Consider the following 26,204-nt stretch of genomic DNA (forward strand, 5'->3'; position numbering starts at 1 on the left):
TGTGGAAGTCTACTTCTCTTACCATCTACTCAGAGTTTTTTAAACTTCTCTGTGGCCCCAGCAAATGTCTCATCCTCATAGTTGAGTTATTGGATATTGCTGGTGATAATTTCAGTGTTGAATATTAGTTTTTGGTTTTCCATTGGGGGGTGTGAAGCCAGCTTGCTTCCTTGCTGCCACTTTGGCACCATATTATCTCATTTAATCCCTTGACTAATCCTGAGAAGCAGATGCTCTTACTCTTCCCATTTTATAGACAAAGAATCTGAGGTTCAAAGAGGATAAATAATTTGACCAAGGCCACACAACTAGTTAAGTAGCTACAACCTATTGGGTCTTAAAGCCCATGATCTTAACCCCAAATGAAACAGTCCAGGTAAATGACTCTGGTGGGTGTTTGATATGGAGGAGTGGGCAGAGAGGAGAGGAAGTAGTGAGAGATGAAAGTACCTTCTCTAACATATGCCTAAAAAGTCTAGAGCAGCACTGTCCAATAGAGCTTTCTATAATACAACAGATGCCCCCTTACCCAAGGGGGATACATTCAAAGACCCCCAGAGATGCCTAAAACCACAGATAGTACCAAATCCTATATAACTCTAACTAAGACAGCTACTAAATGACGAATGGGCAGGTGGCACATACAGTGTGGAAACACTGGACAAAGCATGATTCACATCCCAGGCAGGTAACAGCGGGACAGTGCAAGACTTCATCATGTGACTCAGGATGGTACACAATTTAAAACTTACAAATTGCTTATTTCTGGAATTTTCCATTTAATATTCTCAGACTGTATTGACTGTGGGTAACTGAAACCATGGCTAAAGAGGGATTCCTGTATATGTATAGAATACATAATATTTATACAATCTACAATAGAGAATTAATGTATCTATTCAACTCTGGTATACATGTAGATATACATGGACTTCAGGATCCATCTTTCCTTGATCCTCCAGGACCTCGATCCACCAAATCCCCGCTCTTTCTGAACAGACCTACTTGCCCTATGGGATGTAATTTCCAGTAGAGCTGCTCTACTTCACTAAGTCCTCAGGAAATTAGGCTCCTTCCAGCTCATGGTCCAAGACAGCTGCCCCAGCTCTAGCCATTACATCTACATTCCAGCCAGCAGGAAAGAGTAAGAGAGAGGAAGTTTCCCTCCTCCCGAACACATTTTGGAATTATATATAGTACTTTTGCTTATACCCCATAGGTCAATATTTAGCCACAAGCCACAACTAGTTGAGGGAAGTTTGGGAAATGAATTTTTATTTAGAACGGTCATGTGCCCAGCTCATAGTCCAGATTCTGTTACTGAAAAGAAGAGGAGAGCAGACATTGGGGGTCATCTTGAAGGAGAGTGGGTACAGTAGCCTGGGAAAGTGCTTATTTGTTTGTTTTTTTCCTTCCCAGTCTCAATAATGAGAGGCAGGCAAGGAGAAGAAGGTTGGAAATGATTGCTGGTTGTGTACTTCCAACCTTTTGTTTGCAACTGGATCCTTCTTCTGGGCCCACAATCATGCTCAAGTCTCACCATCCAAAATAATAACAATTTACACAGTACCTCTCTCTCCTTGCCAGCCATTGTTCTTTCTTTCCTCACATAGCCAAGTCTCTGTAAAGAGTAGACTATACATGTTATCCGCATTTTCTAATTCATGCTTCAGTTCTCTCTGGCTTCTTTCCCTCCCACTCCATTGAAAACATTTTAATTCTAGGCCACTACTAACCTCCTAATTTGCAAATCCAACAGTTGCTTCTTCGTCCTCTTCTTCCCTGACTTCTCTATGGCTTTTGGCTTTCCTTACCACTTCTGCCTGTATGAAACCCTCTTTGCCTTGGTTTCTTTGACATCACCCTCACCCAGTTCCCTTTTAACTTCTCTGGCTACTTATTCTCTATTTCCTTCATGAGTGCCTCCTCTTGTCTTTACCCCATCAATGCTGGCTTCTTCAGGGTGCTATTTTCCATCCCTCTTCTCCAAACTCTCCTCCTAGGTTGTTGTTTCCAAACTACAATCTTGAAGTTTCAAAGACTGAAAGTACTTTATTGTGAAATGGGGACCTCTTTTAGATGCCTCCCTCAAGGAGAGAGTACTCAAAACGGCTCTACTAAAATAGCTTTCCCATTGGATTACGTACTTTGTCACTGATTGAATTGTATCTCCCCCAAACAATATGCTGAAGTCTTAACCCGCTATACCTGTGAATATGACCTTATTTGGATATGGGGTATTTGCTGATATAATCAAGTTAAGATGAGATCACAGGATGAGCCCTAATCCAATATAGCTAGTGAATTTACAAGAAGAGGAGGAGGCTGGGTGCAGTGGCTCATATCTGTAATCCTAGCACTTTGGGAGGCTGAGGCAGGAGGATCACTTGAGCTCAGGAGTTTAAGACCAGCATGGGAAACATGGTAAAACCTCATCTCTAGAAAAAATTTAAAAATTTGCCAGACATGGTGGTGCACACCTGTAATCCCAGTTACTCCGGAAGCTGAGGTGGGAGGATCGCTTAAGCCCGGGAGGTGGAGGCTGCAGCAAGCTGAGATCGCGCCACTGTACTCCAGCCTGGGTGACAGAGCCAGACCCTATCTCAAAAAAAAAAAAAAAAAAAAAAGAAGAAGAAAAAAAGACAGACACACAGGGAGAACACCACGTGATGATGTGATGGAGCCAGAGATGAGTGATTCATTGACAAGCCAAGGGTTGCCATGGATTGACAGCTGCCACCAGAAGCTAGAAAGAGGCATGGAAGCATTCTCTCCTACAGGTTTTGGAGGAATCACAGCCATATTGACACATTAATTTCAGACTTATATATCCTTCAGAACTGTGAGACAAAACATTCCTATTGTTTTAAGCCACCAGATTTGTGGTACTTTATCACAGCAGCTCTAGGAAACTAGTATACATTTCCTCATCACCCTGCAGCTCCCTATCTAAGCCACCAGTTATAGCTTGCAATCCCTTTTGTCTTAAAAATATTTGCCTTCATTTTTCTCCTAGTTCAAGGGTTCTCTGGCTTTCAAATATCATAGACTAGTTTTTTTTTAAAATTTGAAGTTCAACATTAGGGTTGCAACTTTTGATTTTTCCTTTAACCTTGTGCTATAAGGGCATTAGAAAAAAACTACCATCTAAGCACAAAACTCAGAACAAAGTACAGTTCTTTAAATTAAACACTTTGGGTTTTATGAAAAACTCACTGCTTTATTCCAACTCTTCCAGTTTTATTTCAGATTCATAAAAACTTATTATTGCAACATTTAAGAGCCTATCTTATGTACGTGACAAAGAAAAATATTAATAAATATTCATAACCTCTTTTCTGTTTGTAGGCATCTTATTTCTCCCTCCCTTTCCAAATTCTCTTTGGACATATTATGAAATTGGACTGGCTGGGCGCGGTGGCTCATGCCTGAAATTTCAGCACTTTGGGAGACCAAGGCGGGCGGATCACCTGAGGTCAGGAGTTCAAGACTAGCCTGACCAACATGGAGAAACCCCGTCCCCACTAAAAATACAGAATTAGCCGGGCATGGCGGTGCATGGCTGTAATCCCAGCTACTCAGGAGGCTGAGGCAGTGGAATCACTTGAACCCAGGAGGCGGAGGTTGCAGTGAACCAAGATCACGCCATTGCACTCCAGCCTGGTGAACAAGAGCGAAACTCCATCTCAAAAACAAACAAACAAACAAACAAACAAACAAAATTGGGTTATACTCAGTGAGAGGGAGAATTTAAGAAGCAGAAGCTAAAAAGAATAGTGAGAATTCCTTTCCTTTTTTTTTTTTTTTTTTTTGACAGAGTTTTGCTCTTGTTGCCCGGGCTGGAGTACAATGGCACCATCTTGGCTCACTGCAACCTCCGCCTCCTGGGTTCAAGCGATTGTCCTACGTCAGTCTCCCAAGTAGCTGGGATTACAGGCATGCGCCACCACACCCGGCTAATTTTTGTATTTTTAGTAGAGACGGGGTTTCACCATGTTGGCCAGGCTGGTCTCGAACTGCTGACCTCAGGTGATCTGCTCTCCTCAGCCTCTCAAAGTGCTGGGATTACAGGTGTGAGCCACTATGCCCAGCCTGAGAATTCCTTTTTAAAAGGTAGAGAGTTCTCTTTCAAAAAGAAGCTTAGATGGATGAGAAGGTGGAGAAGTATGCTGAGGTTTAAGGGAGTTGGGTGAATGAAGCATATAAGAGAAATTGAAAATGGTAAAAGATGAGGAAAAAAGAGCTTTAGGAAATTTACTATACAGTGTATTCTCCTTTCAGTACCTCTTGAGAATCTGAGGTAGGGATTTAAATTGCTCTCAATTTTTTCTTCCACTGGACTTGTATCTCTATTTATTTTATTTTATTTTGAGACGGAGTCTCATTCTGTCGCCCTGGCTGGAGTGCAGTGGCGCAATCTCCGCTCACTGCAAGCTCCGCCGCCTCCCGGGTTCACGCCATTCTCCTGTCTCAGCCTCCCAAGAAGCTGGGACTACATGGGGCCGCCACCACGCCCGGCTAATTTTTTTGTATTTTTAGTAGAAACGGGGTTTCACCACATTTGCCAGGATGGTCTCCATCTCCTGACCTCGTGATCCGCCCACTTAGGCCTCCCAAAGTGCTGGGATTACAGGCGTGAGCCACCGCGCCCGGCCTTATATATCGTTGTTTAATAAAAATAGAGATGGGATCTCACCATCTTGACCAGGCTGGTCTCGAACTCCTGGGATCAGTGGATCCTTCTGTCTCAGCCTCCAAACGTGCTGGGACTAGAGGTGTGAGTCACTGTGCCCAGTCCTTTTTCAATTAAATTTTTTAAAAATAACTTGTGCATTTTTAAGATATACAATATGAAGTTATGATATCATATAGACCAGGGGTCTCTAATCCCCAGCAACCAGTCCTCGGTCTGTTCGGAACTCCCATGACCTCCCGAGCTCCGCCTCCTGTCAGATCAGCCGCGCATTAGATTCTCAGAGGAGCTCAAACCCTACTGTCAACTGCCCATAGGAGGGATCTACATTGTGTACTCCCTATGAGAATCTTATTCCTGATGATCTGAGGTGGAACAGTTTCATGCCGAAACCATACCCTCCACCTCCCTGCCAAGTCCATACCCCCCACTCCCCTGCCAAGTCCGTGGAAAAATTGTCTTCCATGAAACCGGTTCCTAGTGCCAAAAAGGTAGGGGACAGCTGATACAGACAGTCACAAGGTTACTATAGCGCAGCATATTAACATATCCATCATCTCATATAGTTATCACCAACCCTTTTTGTGTTTCTGTGGCAAGAGCAGCTAAAATCTACTCATTTGGCACGAATCCCATATGCAGTGCAATTTTATTCCTAATGGACTTGTGTGATTACCTGTAGGATCAAATCACAGGGCAGCTAGGCCTTATTAAGAGTTGCATTGGCTGGGTGCGGTGGCTCACGCCTGTAGTCCCAGCACTGTGGAAGGCCGAGGTAGGAGAATCGCTGGAGCCCAAGAGTTGGAGCTCGCAGTGAGCTCTGATAGCGCCACTGCATTCCGGCAACAGAACCAGACCCTATCTAAAATAAATAAATAAAAATAAAGAGTTGCGTAAGACTGCTATCAGAGGCAGTATTGTACAATGGTTGGATATGACTGCTATCAGAGGCAGTATGGTATATGGTATAAGGGCTTGGGGGTTCTGGAATCAGAAGTCCCGTGGTTGATTCCTGGCCCCAATCTTTTTTTCAACACCTTTCCTTTGTGCCCCTCATAAAATTACTTAACTGCACTGTGCCTCATTTCTCCATCCACGAAAGGGAGATAACAGGAGCCACCTCACTAGATTGTTGGATGGATTACACGAGTTAATACACATGAGGCACTTAAGGCATTCCTGGCTGTGGACAGCCCTCACTTGTTAGCTAGCAATGAAACAGAAATCTACAAACCATCTCTTCTCTGCTTAAGCCAAACAAACCAAAAATACCTCTTGTGGCTCACGGTTCCCAAGCTTCCTGGCATGGCTCCCCACAAAGCTGCCCTCGGTTCGCCCTGGCAGGCTTTGTAGCGACCTTCCCAGCCCGGGTCCCAGTCACGGTCGGGAGAAGCGGCCGTGGCCCGGGCTCGCGAGGCGGGCTCCCGCCCGCACCCTCCCTTGCGAGGTCCCCGCCCTGCGCTCCCAGCTCTTCGCACCTCTACACGAGCTTCTCTCACGTTGCTTGTGAGACTGCCTCGCCCACACATCCTAGATGCTCAATTAAAGTGGACGTAAAGGAAGATGCTGTGCCTTCTCCCCAAAATACCGAATGGGAGGCTCTGGGTGGGGACGGGAGACGTGGTCAGTGGGAAGTGTCCTTCCACCCTAAGGTGCGTTGCCCCGGGTGGCAGCTGGCCACGTCGCCTGGGATGGGGGTGGGGCTCCCCTCTCAGGACCCCCCCGTCCCCGGCGTCTCTCCCCTGCCGGCGGGCCTCCAGCCTGGCCCCCGGCGCCCGCGGCCACGTGACCCCAGCACAGCTGGAGGCGGTTCCCCGCCCTCCCCAGGGAGCAGCGGGTTGAGGCGGGAGCGGTGCATTGTGGGCAGAGGGGCGGGGGTTGGGAAGATGGCGGCTCCCAGCCTCCTCAACTGGAGGCGGGTTTCTTCCTTCACGGGGCCGGTACCCCGCGCCCGACACGGACACCGAGCGGTGGCCATCCGGGAGCTGATGATCATCTTTGGAGGGGGAAATGAGGGCATCGCGGATGAGCTGCACGTCTACAACACGGGTAGGCGCGGCGGTGGCTCGTCGGCCCCGCCTGCGGGAGCCGCGGAGGGGGAGGGGAGGCGAGGCGGCGGCCGCGGCCCTGACAGCTGTCACCGCCCGGTCACTGCTTCCTCGGGCGGGCGGCGGGGAGCGCGGCTCGGCCGGGCGGCCCGGGTCCCGCAGCTCTGTCCCGGACGGCAGCTCTGGATCTCCGGGACCCTCGGGGACGTAGCGGACCCCGAGCGGGGTGCACCGGTCTTCAAGCGGGGGATCCCGGACGCCCCCGCCCCAGCCCTGCTGGAGGACGCAGGCGACAGAAGACCGTGTCCAACTGCCTGGGCCACTCCCCGAAATCTCGCCCCTGTCAAAAAACAAAACCCACTCCAAACCAAAGTTCCGTCGGGCCTTTCCCGGCTTTGCCTACCTGCCTTCCTTAGGAGGAAGACCATCTAGGGGGTGAGGAGGGAAAACGAGAGGCCTTCTGGCACTCTTGCCTCAACTACAACCCGGTGTTTGGCAGGTAACGGTCAAGAGCCCCTCCGTGGGCCGCGCTCTAAACCGGCGGGGACGTGGTGAGGCGGCCTTGTGTCTGCATACTCGGTGTGGGCGCCCTTCTGGACTGGCCCTCGGAAAGAGGACTGTCATAACCTGAGCACCACTGCAGATCACAAGTGTCCCTGGGCAAGGAGCCCCTATCTTTGAGGACCTCTGTGGAATAGAAAGGAGTCTGGAATTTAATTTTTTTCCCCCTTCTAAATGCTCAGGCTGTCACAAGAAATCTTTTCGGTGTAAAGACAGTGATGGAATTTTGGGTCTACTTCATGCCTGATAACTTTTCTCGGACGAAACAGCTTAATCACAGGAATAATTTGAAGGTTAACAAAATAGTGGAGTCTGAGAAATTTTATTTTTTTCACCCTCTCCTCCTCCCAGCGCCCCAGCATATGAAGTTAAAAAGTTACTGACAGTTTGGTCTTAGTGTTAAAAACCCTGGCTTTGGAACAAATTAGACCTGATTTGAATCTTGCTCTGCCAGTTGCCCAGGATCAGCGCTGAAGTTACCAAACCTTTTTTAGCTTCACAATTTTCAGTTGTAAAATGGAGATTTTTATACTCACCCAGCAGGGGTTTTATAAGAATTAAATGATACAGATCAGGGTTTTTCAACAGCAGCACCGTCGACCTTTTGGGCCAGGTAATTCTTTGTAGAGGTCGGGAGAAGCTGCCCTGTATTGCCCTGTACATTGTAAGATGTTTGACAGCATCCCTGCCTCTACCTACGAGATGCCAGTAACAGCCCCCTCCAGTTGTGACAACTAAAAATGTCACCAGACTTTGCCAAATGTCTTCTGGGGGGCAGAATCATCCCCAGTTGAGACCCACTGATAATGATGATATATGTAAAGTACTTGCTGATAGTATGTGATAACCGTTGTTGGTTATAATCAGTTTTAATTTTATTTTGGCAACTAGCTACGAATCAGTGGTTTCTGCCAGCTGTTAGAGGAGATATCCCTCCAGGCTGTGCTGCCCATGGATTTGTCTGTGATGGTACCAGAATATTAGTATTTGGGGGTATGGTTGAATATGGAAGATACAGCAATGAGTTATATGAGTTACAAGTAAGTGTATTTAATATTATTTCATTCTGAGGCTTTAATAATGATATTGTTCATAATTTTTCAAAAGATTGCAACATTACTAACATTGTTTAACACATTTTAACATTGTTCAAGTAATGTAAACTTCACATTTTATAGCTTTACAGAAAATGTTTCCACTTCACTTAAAAGCCAAAGTTTCCTGGCAAGTCTTTTTCCCATACCCAGTGCAACATTTATAACATCAAGATACCTGTTACTTAGCATCAGTTGTACATGTTTATACTTAAGTTTTTGTATCTTAGTGCAGTAGAAACTTTAGCCTGCAACAGGAGCACCTGGAGGACCTGTGAAGACACAGATTGCGGGGTCCTACCCAGAGAGTTTCTGAGTCAGTAGTGGGCCATAAGCATTTGCATTTCTACCAAGTTCCCAGCTGCTGATGCTCCTGGTTTCTAGAGTATACTTTTTGTTTGTTTGTTTTGAGACAGAGTCTTGCTCTGTCGCCCAGGCTGGACTGCAGCCGTGCGATCTTGACTCACTGCAACCTCCGCCTCCTGGGTTCAAGCGATTCTCCTGCCTCAGCCTCCTGAGTAGCTGTGACTACAGGCACGCACCACCATGCCCAGCTAATTTTTGTATTTTTAGTAGAGATGGGATTTCACCATGTTGGCCAGGCTGGTCTTGAACTTCTGACCTCAGGTGATCCACCCGTCTGGGCCTCCCAAACTGCTGGGATTACTGGCGTGAGCCACTGTGCTCTGCCGCAAGTTCTTAAGTATTAAGTACTGCAGGACTCACAGAGGGATAGTTGGCATTGGCATCAACTGACAGATTGACAACTTTGAATAAAACTTTCCACATTTGGAAAATCACCATGCCTGGCCCCTGGGCTATACTTTGAAAACCACTGCTTTCGTGTTTTAGAAATTGTTACCCTCATACTAATATTTGCTACACCTCCCACCTTGACAATACTTACAAAAGAGGAGTAGCAGTTTCCCGTAACCTTTCTAAATTTGACTCTTACTAAACTGGACTCATAGCCCTTGTTGACTTTTCTTCCTGACCTGTGCCTTATCCCTAGGGTGGTGATCATGTGGGTATCTGCTAATTGGCAGATGTGAGTGGTTATACCTATTTACAAGCAACTCGTTGCAAAAATAATTTCAGCTAAAGAAAACATCCATGGCCAGAGAATAAGTTTTGGAATTTGATTTGTTAAATGAGCTTTATGTTTACCTTTAAAAGGTTAAAATATTTACCATTCATGGATTGCCTTATTTCAGAAAGTAAGAATGTATAAATTACATTTAATCTTGAAGCTATGTATAATACTTTATTTTTCATTTGGAAAATACTTTAGAACTGTTGGAGTTTATTATTATATGGTTAGTTTGCCATTGTGGAAATCTATGAATATGGAATAGTAACTTGAATGTCTACTGGAACATATATTTTAATTCCAGAAGTTAGCTTGTTGTTTGTCATTTGTCCCAAAAGTAGTTTATTAGTGCCTTCTGATGGGATTTGGATTAAAATGTATTGATATGATGTTGCACTATTGACAATATAGGAGTGCTTTCTTGATTTTGTCTGACTGTATTTGTGTCTTTTTTTTTTTAGGCAAGTCGTTGGTTATGGAAAAAAGTGAAACCCCATCCCCCTCCTTCTGGTTTACCTCCTTGTCCTCGGCTTGGACATAGCTTCTCTTTATATGGTAACAAATGCTATTTGTTTGGTGGCCTGGCAAACGAAAGCGAAGATTCAAACAATAATGTTCCCAGGTATGCTGACTCTTTCAGACCAAATGCTTATTTTATGATTTAGAGTAGGAACATTTTATTTTTTCCATCTTTAATTTTTAAAAGGGATGATGCTTAGCTTTTTGCATTTCAATCTAATAGTGGACAAATTTGTGTGTGTTTGTGTTTTCCTTAGTCCCTGGAGCATATTTGTTTTCAAAACTGTGTCTTTTCTTCAGAAAGCATTGGAGCTAAAAACAAAAAAATTGTGTCTTTTCTAATGAGAAATCATCTTATTAAATTAATATTAATGTAACTGCTTGTATCAATATATTTGTATATATTGAGCCATAATGCATTTTAGCTACCTCATAAATGATAATGAAAAGTAACAGATGGTTATTTTAAAATTAGATTTCTCTGGGAATTTGGCAACGAAACTCTGACTGTAAAATGAAAGCTATCATTTCCATGTTTTATACAGGAAGCTGTTAGAGTGGTTCACACTAGCAAATACTTTTACAATCAATTCTTTCCTCCTTTTTCCCAAATAGAATTAATTCACTACCTGTTTTCTTTTCACATCGTGTTTTATTTGTTTGTTTGTTTGTGTATTGAGTTCCAATAAGCCTTTATGAAACAGCTCGTAGGCAGGTTTGGTCCACAGGATGTAGTTTGCTGACACAGATTGTAAATAATGGGGATATCTACATTGTTGACCCCTATTATAGCTAATGTTGGTTTTGTCTGCAAAGAATTCCTCTTTCCTTTGGGGAATTGTACTGTTCCATGTAGTGTTTTTTTTAAAAATAAATTTTATTTGTGTAAATTTAAGGTATATAACATGATGGTATAAGATAGATATTTTATATATATATATATATATATATATATATAAATGGTTATTATAGTGGTAATATAGCCATCATTTCATATAGTTACCCATTTTTTTTCTGCCTGTGGCATGAGCAGCTGTAGTCACCACCGGGTGTTGTGGCTCATACCTGTCATCCCAGCACTTTGGGAAGCCGAGGTGGATGGATCACTCAAGCCCAGTAGTTCGAGATCAGCCTGGGCAACATGGCAAAACCCCATCTCTACCAAAAATACAAAAAATTAACTGGGCATGGTGGCACACGCCTGTGGTCACAGTTACTTGGAAGGCTGAGGTGGGAGGATTTCTTGAGCCTGGGAGGTGGAAGTTGCAGTAAGCCAAGATCATGCTGCTGCACTCCAGCCTAGGTGACAGTTAGACCCCATCTCAAAAAAAAAAAAAAAAAAATCCTGAATACAATGCATTATTATTAACTGTAGTCCTCATGTTATACATTAGATCTCTCAATTTGTTTATGCTACATATTTGCTACTTTGTATCTTTTGACCTACATTTCCCCATTTCCTTCCTCTCCTGCCACCCTGACCCTGGTAACCACTGTTTTATTCTCTGTTTCTGTATGTTTTACCTTTTTTGTTAAAACAAAACAAAAACCAAGATTTCACATATGAGATAATGCAATATTGTTCTTTGTGTCTGTCTTATTTCACTTAGCATAATGTCCTGCTGCTCCATCCATGCTGTGGCAAATGTTAGTATATTTTTTTCTTTCTTTTTTTTAGACTTTCTCTTTTTTGATTTTTTATTTTTATTTTACTTTAAGTTCTGGGATGCATGTGCAGAATGTGCAGGTTTGTTACGTAGGTATACATGTGCCATGGTGGTTTGCTGCACCTATCAACCCATCATTTAGGTTTTAAGCCCTGCGTGCATTAGGTATTGGTCCTAATGTTCTCCCTCCCCTTACCCTGCAACCCCTGATATGCCCTGGTGTGTGATGTTCCCTTCCCTCTGTCCATGTGTTCTCATTGTTCAACTCCCTCTTATGAGTGAGAACATGCAGTGTTTGGTTTTCTTTTTCTGTGCTAGTTTAGTTTGCTGAGAAAAATGGTTTCCGGCTTCATCCATGTCCCTGCAAAGGACATTAACTCTTTTTTTTGAGACAAGTCTCGCTCTGTTGCCCAGACTGGAGTGCAGTAGCGCAATCTCAGCTCACTGCAAGCTCCGCCTCCTGGGTTCATGCCATTCTCCTGCCTAAGCCACATGAGTTGCTGGGACTAAAGGCGCCCACAACCACGCCTGGCTAATTTTTTGTATTTTTAGTAGAGACTAACGTGGGGTTGCACCGCGTTAGCCAGGATGGTCTCGATCTCCTGACCTCATGATCCACCTGCCTCGGCCTCCCAAAGTGCTGGGATTACAGGTGTGAGCCACCGCGCCTGGCCGAACTCACTCTTTTTTATGGCTGCAATATTTTTTTCTTTTTAAGCCCAAATAATATTCACATAGTGTTTTGATCATTGTCATTCTAGCACTCAAGCTTTGGAGATTTAGAGTCCAAAGGGCTGTTTTCTGATTCAGGGCTTATCATGTGTGTCCTTTAGAGCAAATAATCTAAGCTTGTTTCCTTCACCGTGAAATGGGAGTGATTAAATACCTGTTTTACAGTGTCATTGCGATAGTGAAATAAGATCATTGGTATAATTTTCAAAGCACTTTCAAGTTGCCATAGCATATAATACAGTAGAGTTATTAACCATTATGTCTTTTTACTTGCATTAGATTGATGGTAGGATCTTAACTTTTTTTCCAAACTGTTTTAAAATATAGAAATGCTAAAATATCATGGAAAATTTGGAAACCATAGAAAAGGAAAAAAAAATTATCCCACCATAGTAATCCAGTTAGTTTTACTTTTTTGTTTGTTTGTTTTGAGACAGAATCTCGCTCTGTCACCCAGGCTGGAGTACAGTGGTGCGATCTCGGCTCACTGCAAGTTCCGCCTCCTGGGTTCCCGCCATTCTCCTGCCTCAGCCTCCCAAGTAACTGGGACTATAGGTGCCCGCGACCACGCCCGGCTAATTTTGTTTTTGTGTTTTTTTTTAGTAGAGATGGGGTTTCACCATGTTAGCCAGGATGGTCTCGATCTCCTGACCTCGTGATTCACCTGCCTTAGCCTCCCAAAGTGCTGGGATTACAGGCATGAGCTACTGCGCCCGGCCAGTACTTTCACTTTTAACATACGTCTTTTAAAAAAAATTTTCCATTAAACAGGTTTTTAAAATAACACTGATAAAAAGTCAAGAAATTGGAAAGTGTACAGTGTTCTTTCAACAGCACTATCTCCCAACATAGGCAGATACACATAATTCAATTTGATGTACATCTTTTGGAACCTTTTTCATGTAACACTTTTCATGTACCCTTTTTCACATATTAGCTTTTGTTAGGTTATTGTTTATAATGGGGCAGGCTTCTCAAGGTTATTCTACTTCAGAGGGCCAGTAGGTGCATACAATTACATACAGTGCTTTTTAAAGCCTGTGTTCAAAGCACACATTCATTTCTGGTCACATTCCATTAGTCAAAGCCAGCCATATGGCAAAGGCCAGAGTTAGTGGTCTAAGGATATATACTCTGCCTACTGGGAAAGAATGGGAACACATTAATACGATTCTCCGCACAGATCTATTTTCTTTTTTTTCTTTTTTTTTTTTCTTTTTTTTTTTGAGAAAGGGTCTCACTCTGTTACCCAGGCTGGAGTGCAATGGCACAATGTCAGCTCACTGGAGTCTCCACCTCCCAGGCACAAGTGATCCTCCTACCTCAACCTGTTTAACTTCTTAAGAAATTCTACCAAATTGCTTTCCAAACTGACTACACCATTTTACATTCCCACCAGCAATATATAAGTGTTTTAATTTCTCCACCTTTGCTAATAGTCATTATTGTCTGTCTTTTTTATTGTTGCCATCTTAGTGGGAGTAAAGTGGTATCTCATTGTGGTTTTAATTTGCATTTCCCTAATGATTAATAGTGTTGGACATTATTTCATGTGCTTTTTAGCCATTCATGTATCTTTGGTGAAATTTCTATTCAAATATTGTGTCCGTTTTGAAATTCATAGTTTTCTTGTTATTGAGTTGTAACAGTTCTTTATATATTCTGGATATAAGTTTTATGTTTTGTTTTATTTTTTAATCAGAAATGTGATTCGGCCAGGTACGGTGGCTCACACCTGTAATCCCAGTACTTTGGGAGGCTGAGGCCAGCAGATCACTTGAGCCCAGAAGTTTGAGACCAGCCTGGGCTACATGGCAAGACCCTGCCTCTGCAAAACATTAGAAAATTAGCTGGGTGTAGTGGTATGTGCCTGTGGTCCCATCTACATGGGAGGCCAGCGCAGGAGGATTGCTTGAGAGCAGGAGGCCAGGACTACAGTGAGCCATGTTTACATCAGTGCACTCCAGCCTAGGCAACAGAACAAGATTCTGTCCCAAAAAAAAAAAAAAAAAAGTAAAATTTGTACAAAAAGGCTTACTGGGATTTTTTTTTTTTTTTTTTTTTTTTTTTGAGACGGAGTCTCGCTCTGTCACCCAGGCTGGAGTGCAGTGGCCAGATCTCAGCTCACTGCAAGCTACGCCTCCCGGGTTTACGCCATTCTCCTGCCTCAGCCTCCCGAGTAGCTGGAACTACAGGCGCCCGCCACCTCGCCCGGCTAGTTTTTTTTGTATTTTTTTTTTTTGAGACGGAGTCTTGCACTGTCACCCAGGCTGGAGTGCAGTGGCGCGATCTCGGCTCTCTGCAAGCTCCGCCTCCCGGGTTCACGCCATTCTCCTGCCTCAGCCTCCCGAGTAGCTGGGACTACAGGCGCCCACCACCACGCCCGGCTAATTTTTTGTATTTTCAGTAGAGACGGGGTTTCACCGTGTTAGCCAGGATGGTCTTGATCTCCTGACGTCGTGATCCGCCCATCTCAGCCTCCCAAAGTGCTGGGATTACAGGCATAAGCCACCGTACCCGGCCCTTACTGGGATTTTGATAGGAATTTCATTGATTATATATTAGTTTGAGGAGAATTGCCATCTTAGTAATATTGGGTCTGCCAATTCATGAACATGGGATGTTTCTCCATTTATTTAAATCTTTTAAATTTTCTCTCAGCAATATTTTGTAGTTTTCAATGTATGTGTTGCTCTAATTTTGATTAATGTATTCCTAAGTTTTTTATTCTTTTTGAGGATATTATGAATCGATTTGGTTTCTTTCTTTTTTTTTTTTTTTTTGAGATGGAGTCTCGCTCTGTTGCCCAGGCTGGAGTGCAGTAGCACAATCTCAGCTCACTGCAAGCTCCACCTCCTGGGTTCAGGCCATTCTCCTGCCTCAGCCTCCCCAGTAGCTGGGACTACAGGCACCCGCTACCATGCCTGGCTAATTTTTTTTTTGTATTTTTAATAGAGACTGGATTTCACCATGTTAGCCAGGATGGTCTCCATCTCCTGACCTTGCGATCCACCCACCTTGGCCTCCCAAAGTGGTGGGATTACAGGCATGAGCCACTGTACCCAGCCGATTTAGTTTCTTAATTTCATTTCTGGATTGTTTATTGCTAGTTTATAGAAATACAGTTGGTTTTGTTATTTATCTTGTATCCTGTGACCTTGCTGAATTCATTTATTATTTTTAATATTTAAATGGATTTCAATTTTTTTATTATTGTTGATCCTTAGGAGTTCTTTACATACATATTTTTCATATGTTCCAGATGTGTTTTCTAAGTCTTCTTTTTGCCTTTTTTTTTTTTTTTGAGACAGAGTCTAGCTTTGTTGCCCAGGCTGGAGTGCAGTGGCACGATCTTTGCTCACTGCAACCTCCGCCTCCTGGGTTCAAGTGATTCTCCTGCCTCAGCCTCCCAAGTAGCTGGGATTTTAGGTGCCTGCCACCACGCCCAGCTAATTTTTGTATTTTTAGTAGAGGCAGGGTTTCACTTTGTTGGCCAGGCTGGTCTCAAACTCCTGACCTCATGATCTGCCCACCTCGGTGCTGAGATTACAAGCATGAGCCACTGTGCCCAGCCCACTTTTTTTAAAAAGGGTTTTCAGTTTAGTTTTATCACGTTTGACAATATTTTCTTTTATGGCTTTCTGGTTTTGAATCTTGCTTTGAAAGACTCTCCTTCAGGAATATTATAAAAATAAATTTTCTGTATTTTCTTCTAGTACATTCATAGTTTTGTTTCTGTTTAGAATATTAATACATTCGTGATATACTTTTGTGACTAGTGTGAGGCTTTTTCTTTTCCTAATTGATTTTCAATTTTCCCAACACCATTTATTAAATAAGCCATTTTTTTCTATTGATTTGAAATTCCATCTCTGTCATGTCTTTACTGTATAAATGTGTCTTTCTAGGCTTTCTAGACCAGGGGTTGCAAACTATATCCTGTGGGCTTGCTGTCTTTTTTTATTAATAAAGTTTTATTGGAACACAGCCATCCCCATTCATTTTGTACTGCTGTTGGCACCTTTCATGTTGAAACAGCACAGTTGAGTAGTTACACAATAGATTTTATGGCCTGTGAAGCCTAAAATATTTACTGTCGGACCGTTTACAGGAAACATTTGTTGATTCCTGCTCTACACTCTATTCTGTTTCATTAATATATTTACCTTTCTATCATTAATTGTGGCATTGCTATAGGTTGTTGGTATGTGATTTTAATAACATTAAGGACATTTTTCTTTTCTTTTCTTTTTGAGACAGAGCCTCACTCTGTCACCTGGGGCTGGAGTACAGTGGCATGATCACAGCTCTCTACAGCCTCGACCTCCTGTGCTCAGACAGCCCTCCTGCCTCAGCCTCTTGAGTAGCTAGCTGGGACCACAGGTGCATGCCACCATGCCCAGTTAATTTTAAAACTTTTTTTTTCTTTTTCGTAGAGACAAGGTCTTTCCATGTTGCCCAAGCTGGTCTTGAACTCCTGGGCTCAAGTGATCCTCCCACCTTGGCCTCCCAAAGTGTTGGGATTATAGGCGTAAGCTGCCATGCCTGGCCAAAATGTTCTTAAATTTCCAGCTTATTAGTTTTATTTTTCTCTTTTTAACAAGAAATGTATATTGAGGTAGTTTAAATTCATTTTGGAGCTTACTGTGTCTCTCCTTTAATCCATGAATTTTGTGAATTTTTTCTTTGCTGAATCACATTTCTAACATTTATTTATAATACCTATATTTATTAGTGATTTTGCCTGTGTTATTTGGGGGAGTAGGGTGCTATTGTAATCTGATTTGAGTATCAGGATTATGTTATCCTTGAAAACATAATCAGGGTTATGTTCTGAGGTCATGGAAAGCCCTCCATCTTTTATTATATTTAAATAATGTAATTCCTTGAATATTTAGTAGAAATTTTCCATATTTACCTGGGATTGGTATTTGATCTTTGATTGCCTTTTCAATTTCTTCTTTGAGTATTGGTCTATTTAGGTTTTCAACCTTTTGTAATTTTTGGTAATTTTTTTTTTTTGAGAAGTTACCCATTTATCTAGATTTTTAAATTTATTTCTAAAAGTTATAAGATAGCCAGGTGTGGTGGTACACACCTATAGTCCCAGCTGCTTGGGAGTCTGAGGCAGGAGGATCATCTGAACCCAGGAGTTCAAATCTAGCCTGGGCAATGTAATGAACCCTGTCTTAAAAATTTAAAAAATTTATTTATTTAAAAATGTTTTAAAGTTATAAAGACAATTCTCTCTATCTTTAAAATCTCTATATCCGTTGTTATATCTCTTTTCTTATCCCTAAGTGTTAGTATTGTCTAATCAGACTTGCTAGTGATTTGTTATTTTATTTATTTCAAAGAGCCGTTTTTTAGTTTTATTGACTGTTTTTCTTTTTAGTTTATTTTCTTTTTTTTTTTTTTTTTTGAGACGGAGTCTCACTGTGTCTCCCAGGCTGGAGTGCAGTGTCTGCGATCTCGGCTCACTGCAAGCTCCGCCCCCCGGGTTCACGCCATTCTCCTGCCTCAGCCTCCCGAGTAGCTGGGACTACAGGCGCCCGCTACCGCGCCCGGCTAGGTTTTTGTATTTTTAGTAGAGACGGGGTTTCACCATGTTAGCCAGGATAGTCTCGATCTCCTGACCTTGTGATCCACCCGCCTCGGCCTCCCAAAGTGCTGGGATTACAGGCTTGAGCCACCGCGCCCGGCCTTTTTAGTTTATTTTCTTAAACTTTTTAACTCTATTCCATTTCTTTCAACTTTTATTCCTAACCCTTTTTTTTTTTTTTTTTTAGAGACAGGATCCCATTCTGTCACCCAGGTTAGTGTGGTGACACAATCATAGCTTACTGCAGCCTTGAACTCTTGGGTTCAAGCTATACTCCCACCTCAGCCTTCTGAGTAGCTAGGACTATAGACACATGCAGCCATGCCTGGTTAATTTTTAAAATTTTTGTTGAGACAGGATCTTGCCAGATTGTCCAGGCTAGTCTTGAACTCCTGGCCTCAAGCAGTCCTCCTACCTCAGTCTCCCAAGGTGCTGGGATTACCCGCTTAAGCCATCATGCCCAGCATCTTTTAAACTTCTAGTAGTTTGAATGCTTTTTCTAACTTCTAATAATTTGAATGCTCCTTAGTTCATTTTTCAGTGTTATTTTCATGTGATTATATCTTTGACCATATCCCATAGGGTTTGATACATACTGCTTTTATTGTCATTGATTTCTATTTTCTCTTTAAAAGTAATTTGCTACAATTTTTTAAAGATCTCCAAGTGGAAAGTTTTGTTATTATTGCCAATATCTAGTTTTATTATATTGTGGTCAGGAAATGTGGTCTATAAAGATGTTTGTGTCTATTTCACAGTCAATTTTTGTGATTCCATAGGTGCTCATTAAGACCATGAGTTCTTGACTGTGTGCAAGGTTGTTTATCTATTAAATCAATGTTTTATGTATTTATTATTATTGATTTTAGAGATGTGGTCTTGCTATGTTGCTCAGGCTGGATAACTCCTAGGCTCAAGTAATCTTCCTACCTCAGTCTCCTGAGTAGCTGGGACTGCAGGCATGTGCCATTGCACCTGGCTCTATTAAATAAATGTTCAAAGCTCTTTTATTTTGTGAGTCTAGGTCTTATCAACTTTTGAGTGACATGCTCAAGTCTCCCACCGTGATTGTGGATTTGTGTTTTGTTTCTTGTATATCTAATTTTCAACTTGTGTACACTGTTTTGTTGTAGATTTATTTTTTGGAAATGGGGCTAATAGCCAGTATGAACTGGATAGCATACTGGCTGATGTCCATTCTCAACAGTTTAAGCCTATTCCACATTAGTTTAAGATAGTTTTAATATTATCCTTGATTTTCATCACTTATACTTAGATTTGGGGTTCTTGTATTTTGTTTCCTCTGTATTCCTGCCCCTACCATCAACCCTGACCAGACTTTGTCTTATAATAGGGCAGTTTTATTCTGCCCTTGTGTTTTGTGTTTTCCATCTACTCTGCTTTGTTGCCCTTCCTCCCTTTTCTTGCCTATGCCAGATTTTTTGCTAAGTTGTGATGATGGAAAACATTTGCATATGTATATGTATATGAGTGTTCGTGTACGTGCATGTTTATACATCTGTGTCTGTGTGTGTGTATATATATATGTTTATGTAATTTTTATTTCCTGTTCTGTGAACTGTCAGTTTCTATCTTTTTATCTGTGTCTATTGTGTGAGTGGTCATTATCTTGGTTTTTAGGAAAATTTGACCTTTTTTTCTGCAACGTGTGCTAAACTTTTTAAGTTTGTCCTTTTTTCTTTTGACATTGTTTATGGTGGGGGTTTTTTGTTTTTTGTGTTTTTTTTGAGATGGAGTTTCGCTCTGTCACCCAGGCTGGACTGCAGCCGTGTGATCTCAGCTCACTGCAACCTCCACCACCCGGGTTCAAGTGATTCTCCTGCCTCAGCCTCCTGAGTAGCTGAGATTACAGGCGCCCGCAACCACGCCCAGCTAATTTTTGTATTTTTAGTAGAGACAGGGTTTCACCATGTTGGCCAGGCTGGTCTTGAACTCCTAACCTCAGGTGATCCACCCCCCTCGGCCTCCCAAACTGCCGAGATTACAGGTGTGAACCACAGTGCCTGGCCCTGGCCTGTTTTTTTTTTTTAAACTATCTTATTAACTGCTTTCTATATACTATACTTTGCCTTTTTCCCCATTTCTTTACTTTTCCCCTGTTTATTATTTTTCTTTGACTGTTTCCCTATAGTGATCTGAGAATTATATGTGCTAATTTTGTGCATAGCTTAGTTGCTTGGAAATTAACACACATTTACAATGAAAATATCCTGTCAACCTTGGGAATAAATTACTGTCTTTATTTTAACATTCTTTTGCCTACTTCATTTTTCTGTATGTTCCATGTATTTTTGAATCTTAATCCAGGTTATGATAAATTTTAAAAATTAACTTAGTAGTAAATTTTTCTTAGTGGTTATTTAGATCTCATAACCACAGATTTCAACATCAGTTTAGATGTAACCACAAATTACTACCATTTCTCTTATTCAAAGTATTATTTCTTTATTATTTATTTATTTATTTTGAGACGGAGTCTCGCTCTGTCACCCAGGCTGGAGTGCAGTGGTGTGATCTCGGCTCACTGCAAGCTCTGCCTCCCAGGTTCACGCCATTCTCCTGCCTCAGCCTCCCAAGTAGCTGGGGCTACAGGCGCGCCCACCACCATGCCTGGCTAATTTTTTGTATTTTTGTTAGTAGAGACTGGGTTTCACCGTATTAGCTAGGATGGTCTCAATCCCCTGACCTCGTGATCCTCCCGCCTCAGCCTCCCAAAGTGCTGGGATTACAGGCATGAGCCACCACGCCAGGCCTATTCAAAGTATTATATTTCTTTTTCTTTTTCCTAGATAACATCCTAGAATTATTTTCCCCAAAACAATTATGTAGCTAAACTTTGAAGTTTTATATGTCCTGAAATGTTTTAATATTTGCCCTTACATTTGAATAATAATTTTGTAGGAAATAAATTTCTACAAAAGTCGTTTTGCTCAAAACTTCAAAAACATCCATGAAACTTAGTGCCAGTTTCTAAAGTTAAAAACTATGTAGGACATTGCTATGACATTATAATGAAAATTTTAAAGGTTGCAAAGCAGTATTTCTAGTATGCCTCATTTATCCATATGTGTTTATCCATAGACAGAGGTGTCTTAAGGGATATTTACCAAAATATTTTCAATAGTGATTGTTCTGGTTATCTAGTACCATACAGTAAACTGCCCCAAAATTTAGTGATGCAGAATAATAACCATTTGATTATGTTCATGGATTCTGTGGGTCAGGAATTTAGATAGGCCACAGGCGGGATGGCTGGGCCCTCAGCTACTGAGAAGTCTTAAAGGGGTTACTTCTGTGCCTGATGCCTCAACTGCAATGGCTGAAGGACAGACTCAGCTGGTTCTGTCACCCTACATACCTGCATATGGCCATCCAGATGGTAGTTTTATGGGAGTTGAACTTCTTACATGGTGGTTCAGGATTCCAAGAGTAAGTGTTCTACTTAAGCCGTTTAGGCCTTCTGTGACGCAGCCTCAGAAGTCACATACCCTATTAATCAAAGCAATCACAAACCAGTCCAGAATCAAGGGAAGGGAACATAGACCCAACTTCCCGATGGGAAGAGTGTCAGAGGATTTGTAGCTATGTTTTAACACCAACAGTTGGCAAGTTGTCATTGATAAGAGTGTTGGCTAAATGATAACAGGAATTATTCTTAATCTCTTCTGCTCACTACTGAGCTCCAGAAGAGTGCCTGGTACATAGTAGTGTTTGATAAGTATGTATTATATGAATGAGGTTTGGGGTTTTCTGCTCTCCTAATGCCTTTCTGTACTATATGAACTTTTCATAGTAAGCACATTTTATCTTTATAAATAGAAATAAAATGCAAAGAAAGGGTATATATTATCTGAATATTTTAATTTTTCCTATGATATTCTAGATATTTAAATGATTTTTATGAGTTGGAGCTACAGCATGGCTCTGGTGTTGTGGGTTGGAGCATTCCAGTGACTAAAGGGGTTGTGCCTTCTCCAAGAGAATCCCACACAGCTGTTATATATTGCAAAAAAGATTCTGGAGGTCCGAAAATGTATGTTTTTGGTGGAATGTGTGGTGCTCGCCTGGATGACCTATGGCAGCTTGACTTAGGTAAGTTTAACTTGATTCAGGCTCAGGAATAAGGCAAATTAAAAGATGCTTTGAAAAATATTATTGATTGCAGTATTTATTGAGTTGTACTTAGATTTATAACTAGCACTTGTGGCCCCAGGGACAGCTGATATGTGATATGAATGGTTGCTGATAAATCAGATTGAGAAAATGAATGTTTGGTTTATGATAGTAACTCTCTTGTGCGTTCTGTAAACAGGGTTACCGTATGTCCTGGTTTACCTGGGATGATTCTGGTTTATGCTTATTGTCTTGTGTAATTATCAATAGTACAATACTCCCTTTCACTCTGAAAAATGTCCTGTACAGGATGATAACTTTATATGGTTACCTTATCTACAGGAAATGTAGCATTAACAATGTTATTGGTGGTCAGTAGAAAACCCTTAAGTAGTTCTCTCTAAAGGGATCTTAGGAATGAATGATTGGAGGGTTGTGTGCCTCTCACCTTTGACTATCTTCTGTCCAGTGTACTCTTACTTTAAATGATAAAATCTCTAATATTCTTAATTCAAAATTGGTAGTACCCTAAGCACACTTATTTATTACAAATACAGTCATCCCTCAGTATCTGTGGAGGATTTATTCAGGACCTCCTGAATACCATGGATATCCTGGATACCAAAATCCATGGATGCTCAAGTCCCTGATATAAAGTGGTGTAATATTTGCATATTCTCCCATATACTTTAAGTCATCTCCACTTGAGATTACTTATAACACCTAATACAATGTAAATACTATATAAATGGTTGTTATACTGTATTGTTTAGGGAATAATGACAAAAAGAAAACATGTTCAGTGCAACCAAAGTTTTTTGTGAATATTTTCAATCTGTGGTTAATTGAATCTGTTGATGCAGGACCCATGGATACAGAGGGCTAACTGTACTAACATTAAGTATAAATAGATTTCTGATTGGCAGTTTATGTAAGCTGGAAATGTTTAAGATAATGTTCAAATAATTGTTTTAAAATACTTTGTTTCATTTTGGTAAGTCCTTGTTTTATTTTTTGAAATTATGCAAGTTGAGGTAATTTACTGTTGTTAGATCAAGTTGCTAATATAATTATTTTTACTTTTAGAAACTATGTCATGGTCAAAACCAGAAACTAAAGGGACAGTGCCACTTCCACGAAGCCTTCATACAGCCAGTATTATAGGAAACAAGTATGGTGGTTTTTTGTATTTTGCTTCTGTTTTTTTTTTTTTAAAAAAAACAACTTAAGAAGCACACAAAGAAAGTAACGCTAGTAGTTTCTTAGAAATAGATTATGAAGGTTAATAAAGTTTGATTGTGCTTACTGGAGCTAAAATAATTTGTCTGTAGAAGCAAAAATACTTAATATGCCATTTTCTTATGCTCTCTCTTTTACTTCTTTGCATTCCTTATAATGCCTTGCCCAGAGTAGGCTTTATGTAAGTGTAAACCTGGGTGTTGCCAAACTAATCACCTAACTCACTGTTTCCTTTTTCATATTTTTGGTATTGCTTCATTTGTACTGAGGCACATGCTCTTAATGATTATGCTTTAGATGGCAATATAGAGTTGATGGTTAGAATACAAACTCTGTAACCAGATGGCCTAAATTCAAGACTCAGCTTTGGCACTTGTCCTGTATGACCTGGGGCAAGAAAATTTAATATGTTTGTACCTCACTTTCCTTAAGTATACAATGTGGATTAAAGTAAAACCTACTTGACAAGGCTGTAATGAAGACTAAATGAATTAATACATATGAAATGCTTAGAACAGTTTCTGGTATGAAGTGAGCACTCCGTAAATGTTGGCTATTACTACCATCAACAAATTCCCTTATTTGTGCAACATTGTGCCACAATTAGGAGTACTGTTTAATCAGAATTTAATGAAATAGTTACTATTTCAGGGATTCTACCTTAAATGTAATATTTTAGGAAATGATTATTGTAATTTAGAACCTAGTTTGTTTTTTTTTAAAATAAACTCAAAACCAAGCAGGATGTTCTTTACATTTAAACAAAATCTTATACATTTTTATACATTTTTTTAACTGAAGAGCCATTTTATAAAATGTAATTTTCCATTGAAACCCCAGCATATAAAATGGATTTTTAAAAATAGAGCTCTGGCCGGGCATGGTGGCTCACACCTATAATCCCAGCACTTTGGAAGGCCAAGGTGGAAGGATGGCCTGAGCCCAGGAGGTTGAGTTTGCAGTGGACCATTATCATGCCACTGCACTCTAGCCTGGGCAACAGGACAAGATCCTGTCTCAAAAAAAAAAAAAAAAAAAAAAAAAATCTCTGATTGGCATTAAAAAAAAAAATAGATCTCTGGTTGACATCAGGTCACATGGGCCCTGATTTCTGCCTGATGAGCCTTTCTCTTCCAGCAGCCATCAGGCTTGTCTTAAGAACTCCTAGGGCCCTAAAGGAACACAGTTTAAAGTTTTTTGTTTAAGTGATATCAATGACCAAAGTTATATGAAATTTAATCCTCTTTGGTTACTATATGCATACAATTTTAAATTTGACTTTGGATGTCATAGATCAATTGAGTATCTTTCTGACTGAGGTACCCTTAGTATATTATAGGCAATATTGATTTTTAAATATATTATAATCAAAATATTCTTCACTTTAAGTAACTTGCCAGAGAGAAACAATTGTGATTCTGTATTGCTTCATAAAATTGTAAACTCTTGAAAGAAGACCACTTTATTCATCTTCTTATTCCCATTACCTTGACAATGGTAAGTGAATGAATAGTTCTGAAGCTCTGAGTCAACTGATAGGAGAGTTTTCTATTCTTCGCACTTCAAATCCAAGAAGTAAAATGAAATAAGCTACTTTATGTTTTTGTTTTGTTGTTGCTCAGGATGTACATTTTTGGTGGATGGGTCCCACATAAGGGGGAAAATACTGAGACTTCACCTCATGATTGTGAATGGAGATGTACCAGTTCATTTTCTTACCTAAATCTGGGTGAGTTTTTTAAGAGTTACTCATTGAATTAAACTTTATTAATAAGGTAATTTTTGTAATTTTGTTAAGAAAAGAGATTAGTCATGGATATTTCTATCTTTTCAGATACAACAGAGTGGACCACCCTAGTATCAGATTCTCAGGAAGATAAAAAAAATTCAAGACCAAGACCAAGAGCTGGCCACTGCGCTGTTGCAATTGGCACTCGATTGTATTTTTGGAGTGGAAGAGATGGCTACAAAAAAGCACTGAATAGTCAAGTTTGCTGCAAGGATCTTTGGTATCTTGATACTGGTAGGTAAGAATAGTTAACAAATAAACTTTTTCCTTTAGGTAAGCACTCAAATGTCTGCCTTTTGAGACTTACTGTAAATGCTACTACCTCTGTTTCCCATAATTAAGTATGAATAGAAGAAACAATATGTGTAGTTATTTTCCACTCCTGAGAAGTATATAATTATCCTCTCCTTGAGTGTAGACTGGATTTAAAGACTCCTTTGCAAAGAATAGAGTATGGAAAGGGAAAATAGTAGCTTTACAGAAACCTGGCAAGCAGGAGAAACCTGGCAAGTACTACCTTAATCAAGTGATCAAGGTTAATATCACTAGTGATAAGTCAAGTTAGTATCATTTACTCCCTAATATCATGTGATAAGTAAAAGTACCTCGGTGGTATTCCCAAATCCATAATCTCAGTCTAAGTATGAGAAAATATCAGACAAGCCCAAATTGAGGGACATTCTAGATCTTCTACAAAGAATATGTGAGCAGTATTATTCAGAAGTTTCAAAGCGAAGGAAAACAAGGAAAGACTAAGAAATAATCAAAAAGTGGAGGAGACAAAGGAGACATTACAGCTGAATGTGATGTTGTGTTCTGGATTGGATCCTGGAACAAAAAAAGACATTAATTGAAAAACTGTGAAATCTGAGTTGTCTATAGTTGAGTTAATAGTATTACACCAGTAATTTCTTAGTTTTAACAAATGTGCTTATATTAGGGGAAGCTGGAGAAAAGGGAAAACTGGGGCCAGGGGGTTATGGCAATGCTGTACTATCTTTGCAACTTTTTTGCAAACCTAAAATTATTTTAAAAT

The 26,204-nt window shown here is 40.8% G+C and overlaps 2 protein-coding genes across 3 annotated transcripts in view; one reads left to right on the forward strand and one right to left on the reverse strand.

Annotated features, from left to right (window-relative positions):
* Nucleotides 1–6,201, reverse strand: part of GLT8D2 (glycosyltransferase 8 domain containing 2) — a 73,393-nt gene extending 67,192 nt beyond the window's left edge. Inside the window, exon 1 of one of the 2 annotated variants that reach the window (XM_025401707.1) lies at nt 5,966–6,201. The gene's annotated coding sequence lies outside the window, so the exon portion shown is untranslated. The remainder of the gene's footprint in view (nt 1–5,965) is intronic. The other variant, XM_025401709.1, reaches the window with a different exon arrangement.
* A 281-nt stretch (nt 6,202–6,482) lies between these two features.
* HCFC2 (host cell factor C2) overlaps nt 6,483–26,204 on the forward strand; it is a 42,880-nt gene continuing 23,158 nt past the window's right edge. The window contains exons 1-7 of the mRNA XM_025403417.1: nt 6,483–6,742; nt 8,194–8,342; nt 9,948–10,108; nt 21,911–22,119; nt 23,227–23,311; nt 25,002–25,108; nt 25,214–25,402. Coding sequence (XP_025259202.1) covers nt 6,580–6,742; nt 8,194–8,342; nt 9,948–10,108; nt 21,911–22,119; nt 23,227–23,311; nt 25,002–25,108; nt 25,214–25,402 — 1,063 coding nt within the window. The 5' untranslated portion in view covers nt 6,483–6,579. The remainder of the gene's footprint in view (nt 6,743–8,193; nt 8,343–9,947; nt 10,109–21,910; nt 22,120–23,226; nt 23,312–25,001; nt 25,109–25,213; nt 25,403–26,204) is intronic.

The sequence above is a fragment of the Theropithecus gelada genome, chromosome 11 (genome assembly GCF_003255815.1).
Source record: "Theropithecus gelada isolate Dixy chromosome 11, Tgel_1.0, whole genome shotgun sequence".
Classification (NCBI taxonomy): domain Eukaryota; kingdom Metazoa; phylum Chordata; class Mammalia; order Primates; family Cercopithecidae; genus Theropithecus; species Theropithecus gelada.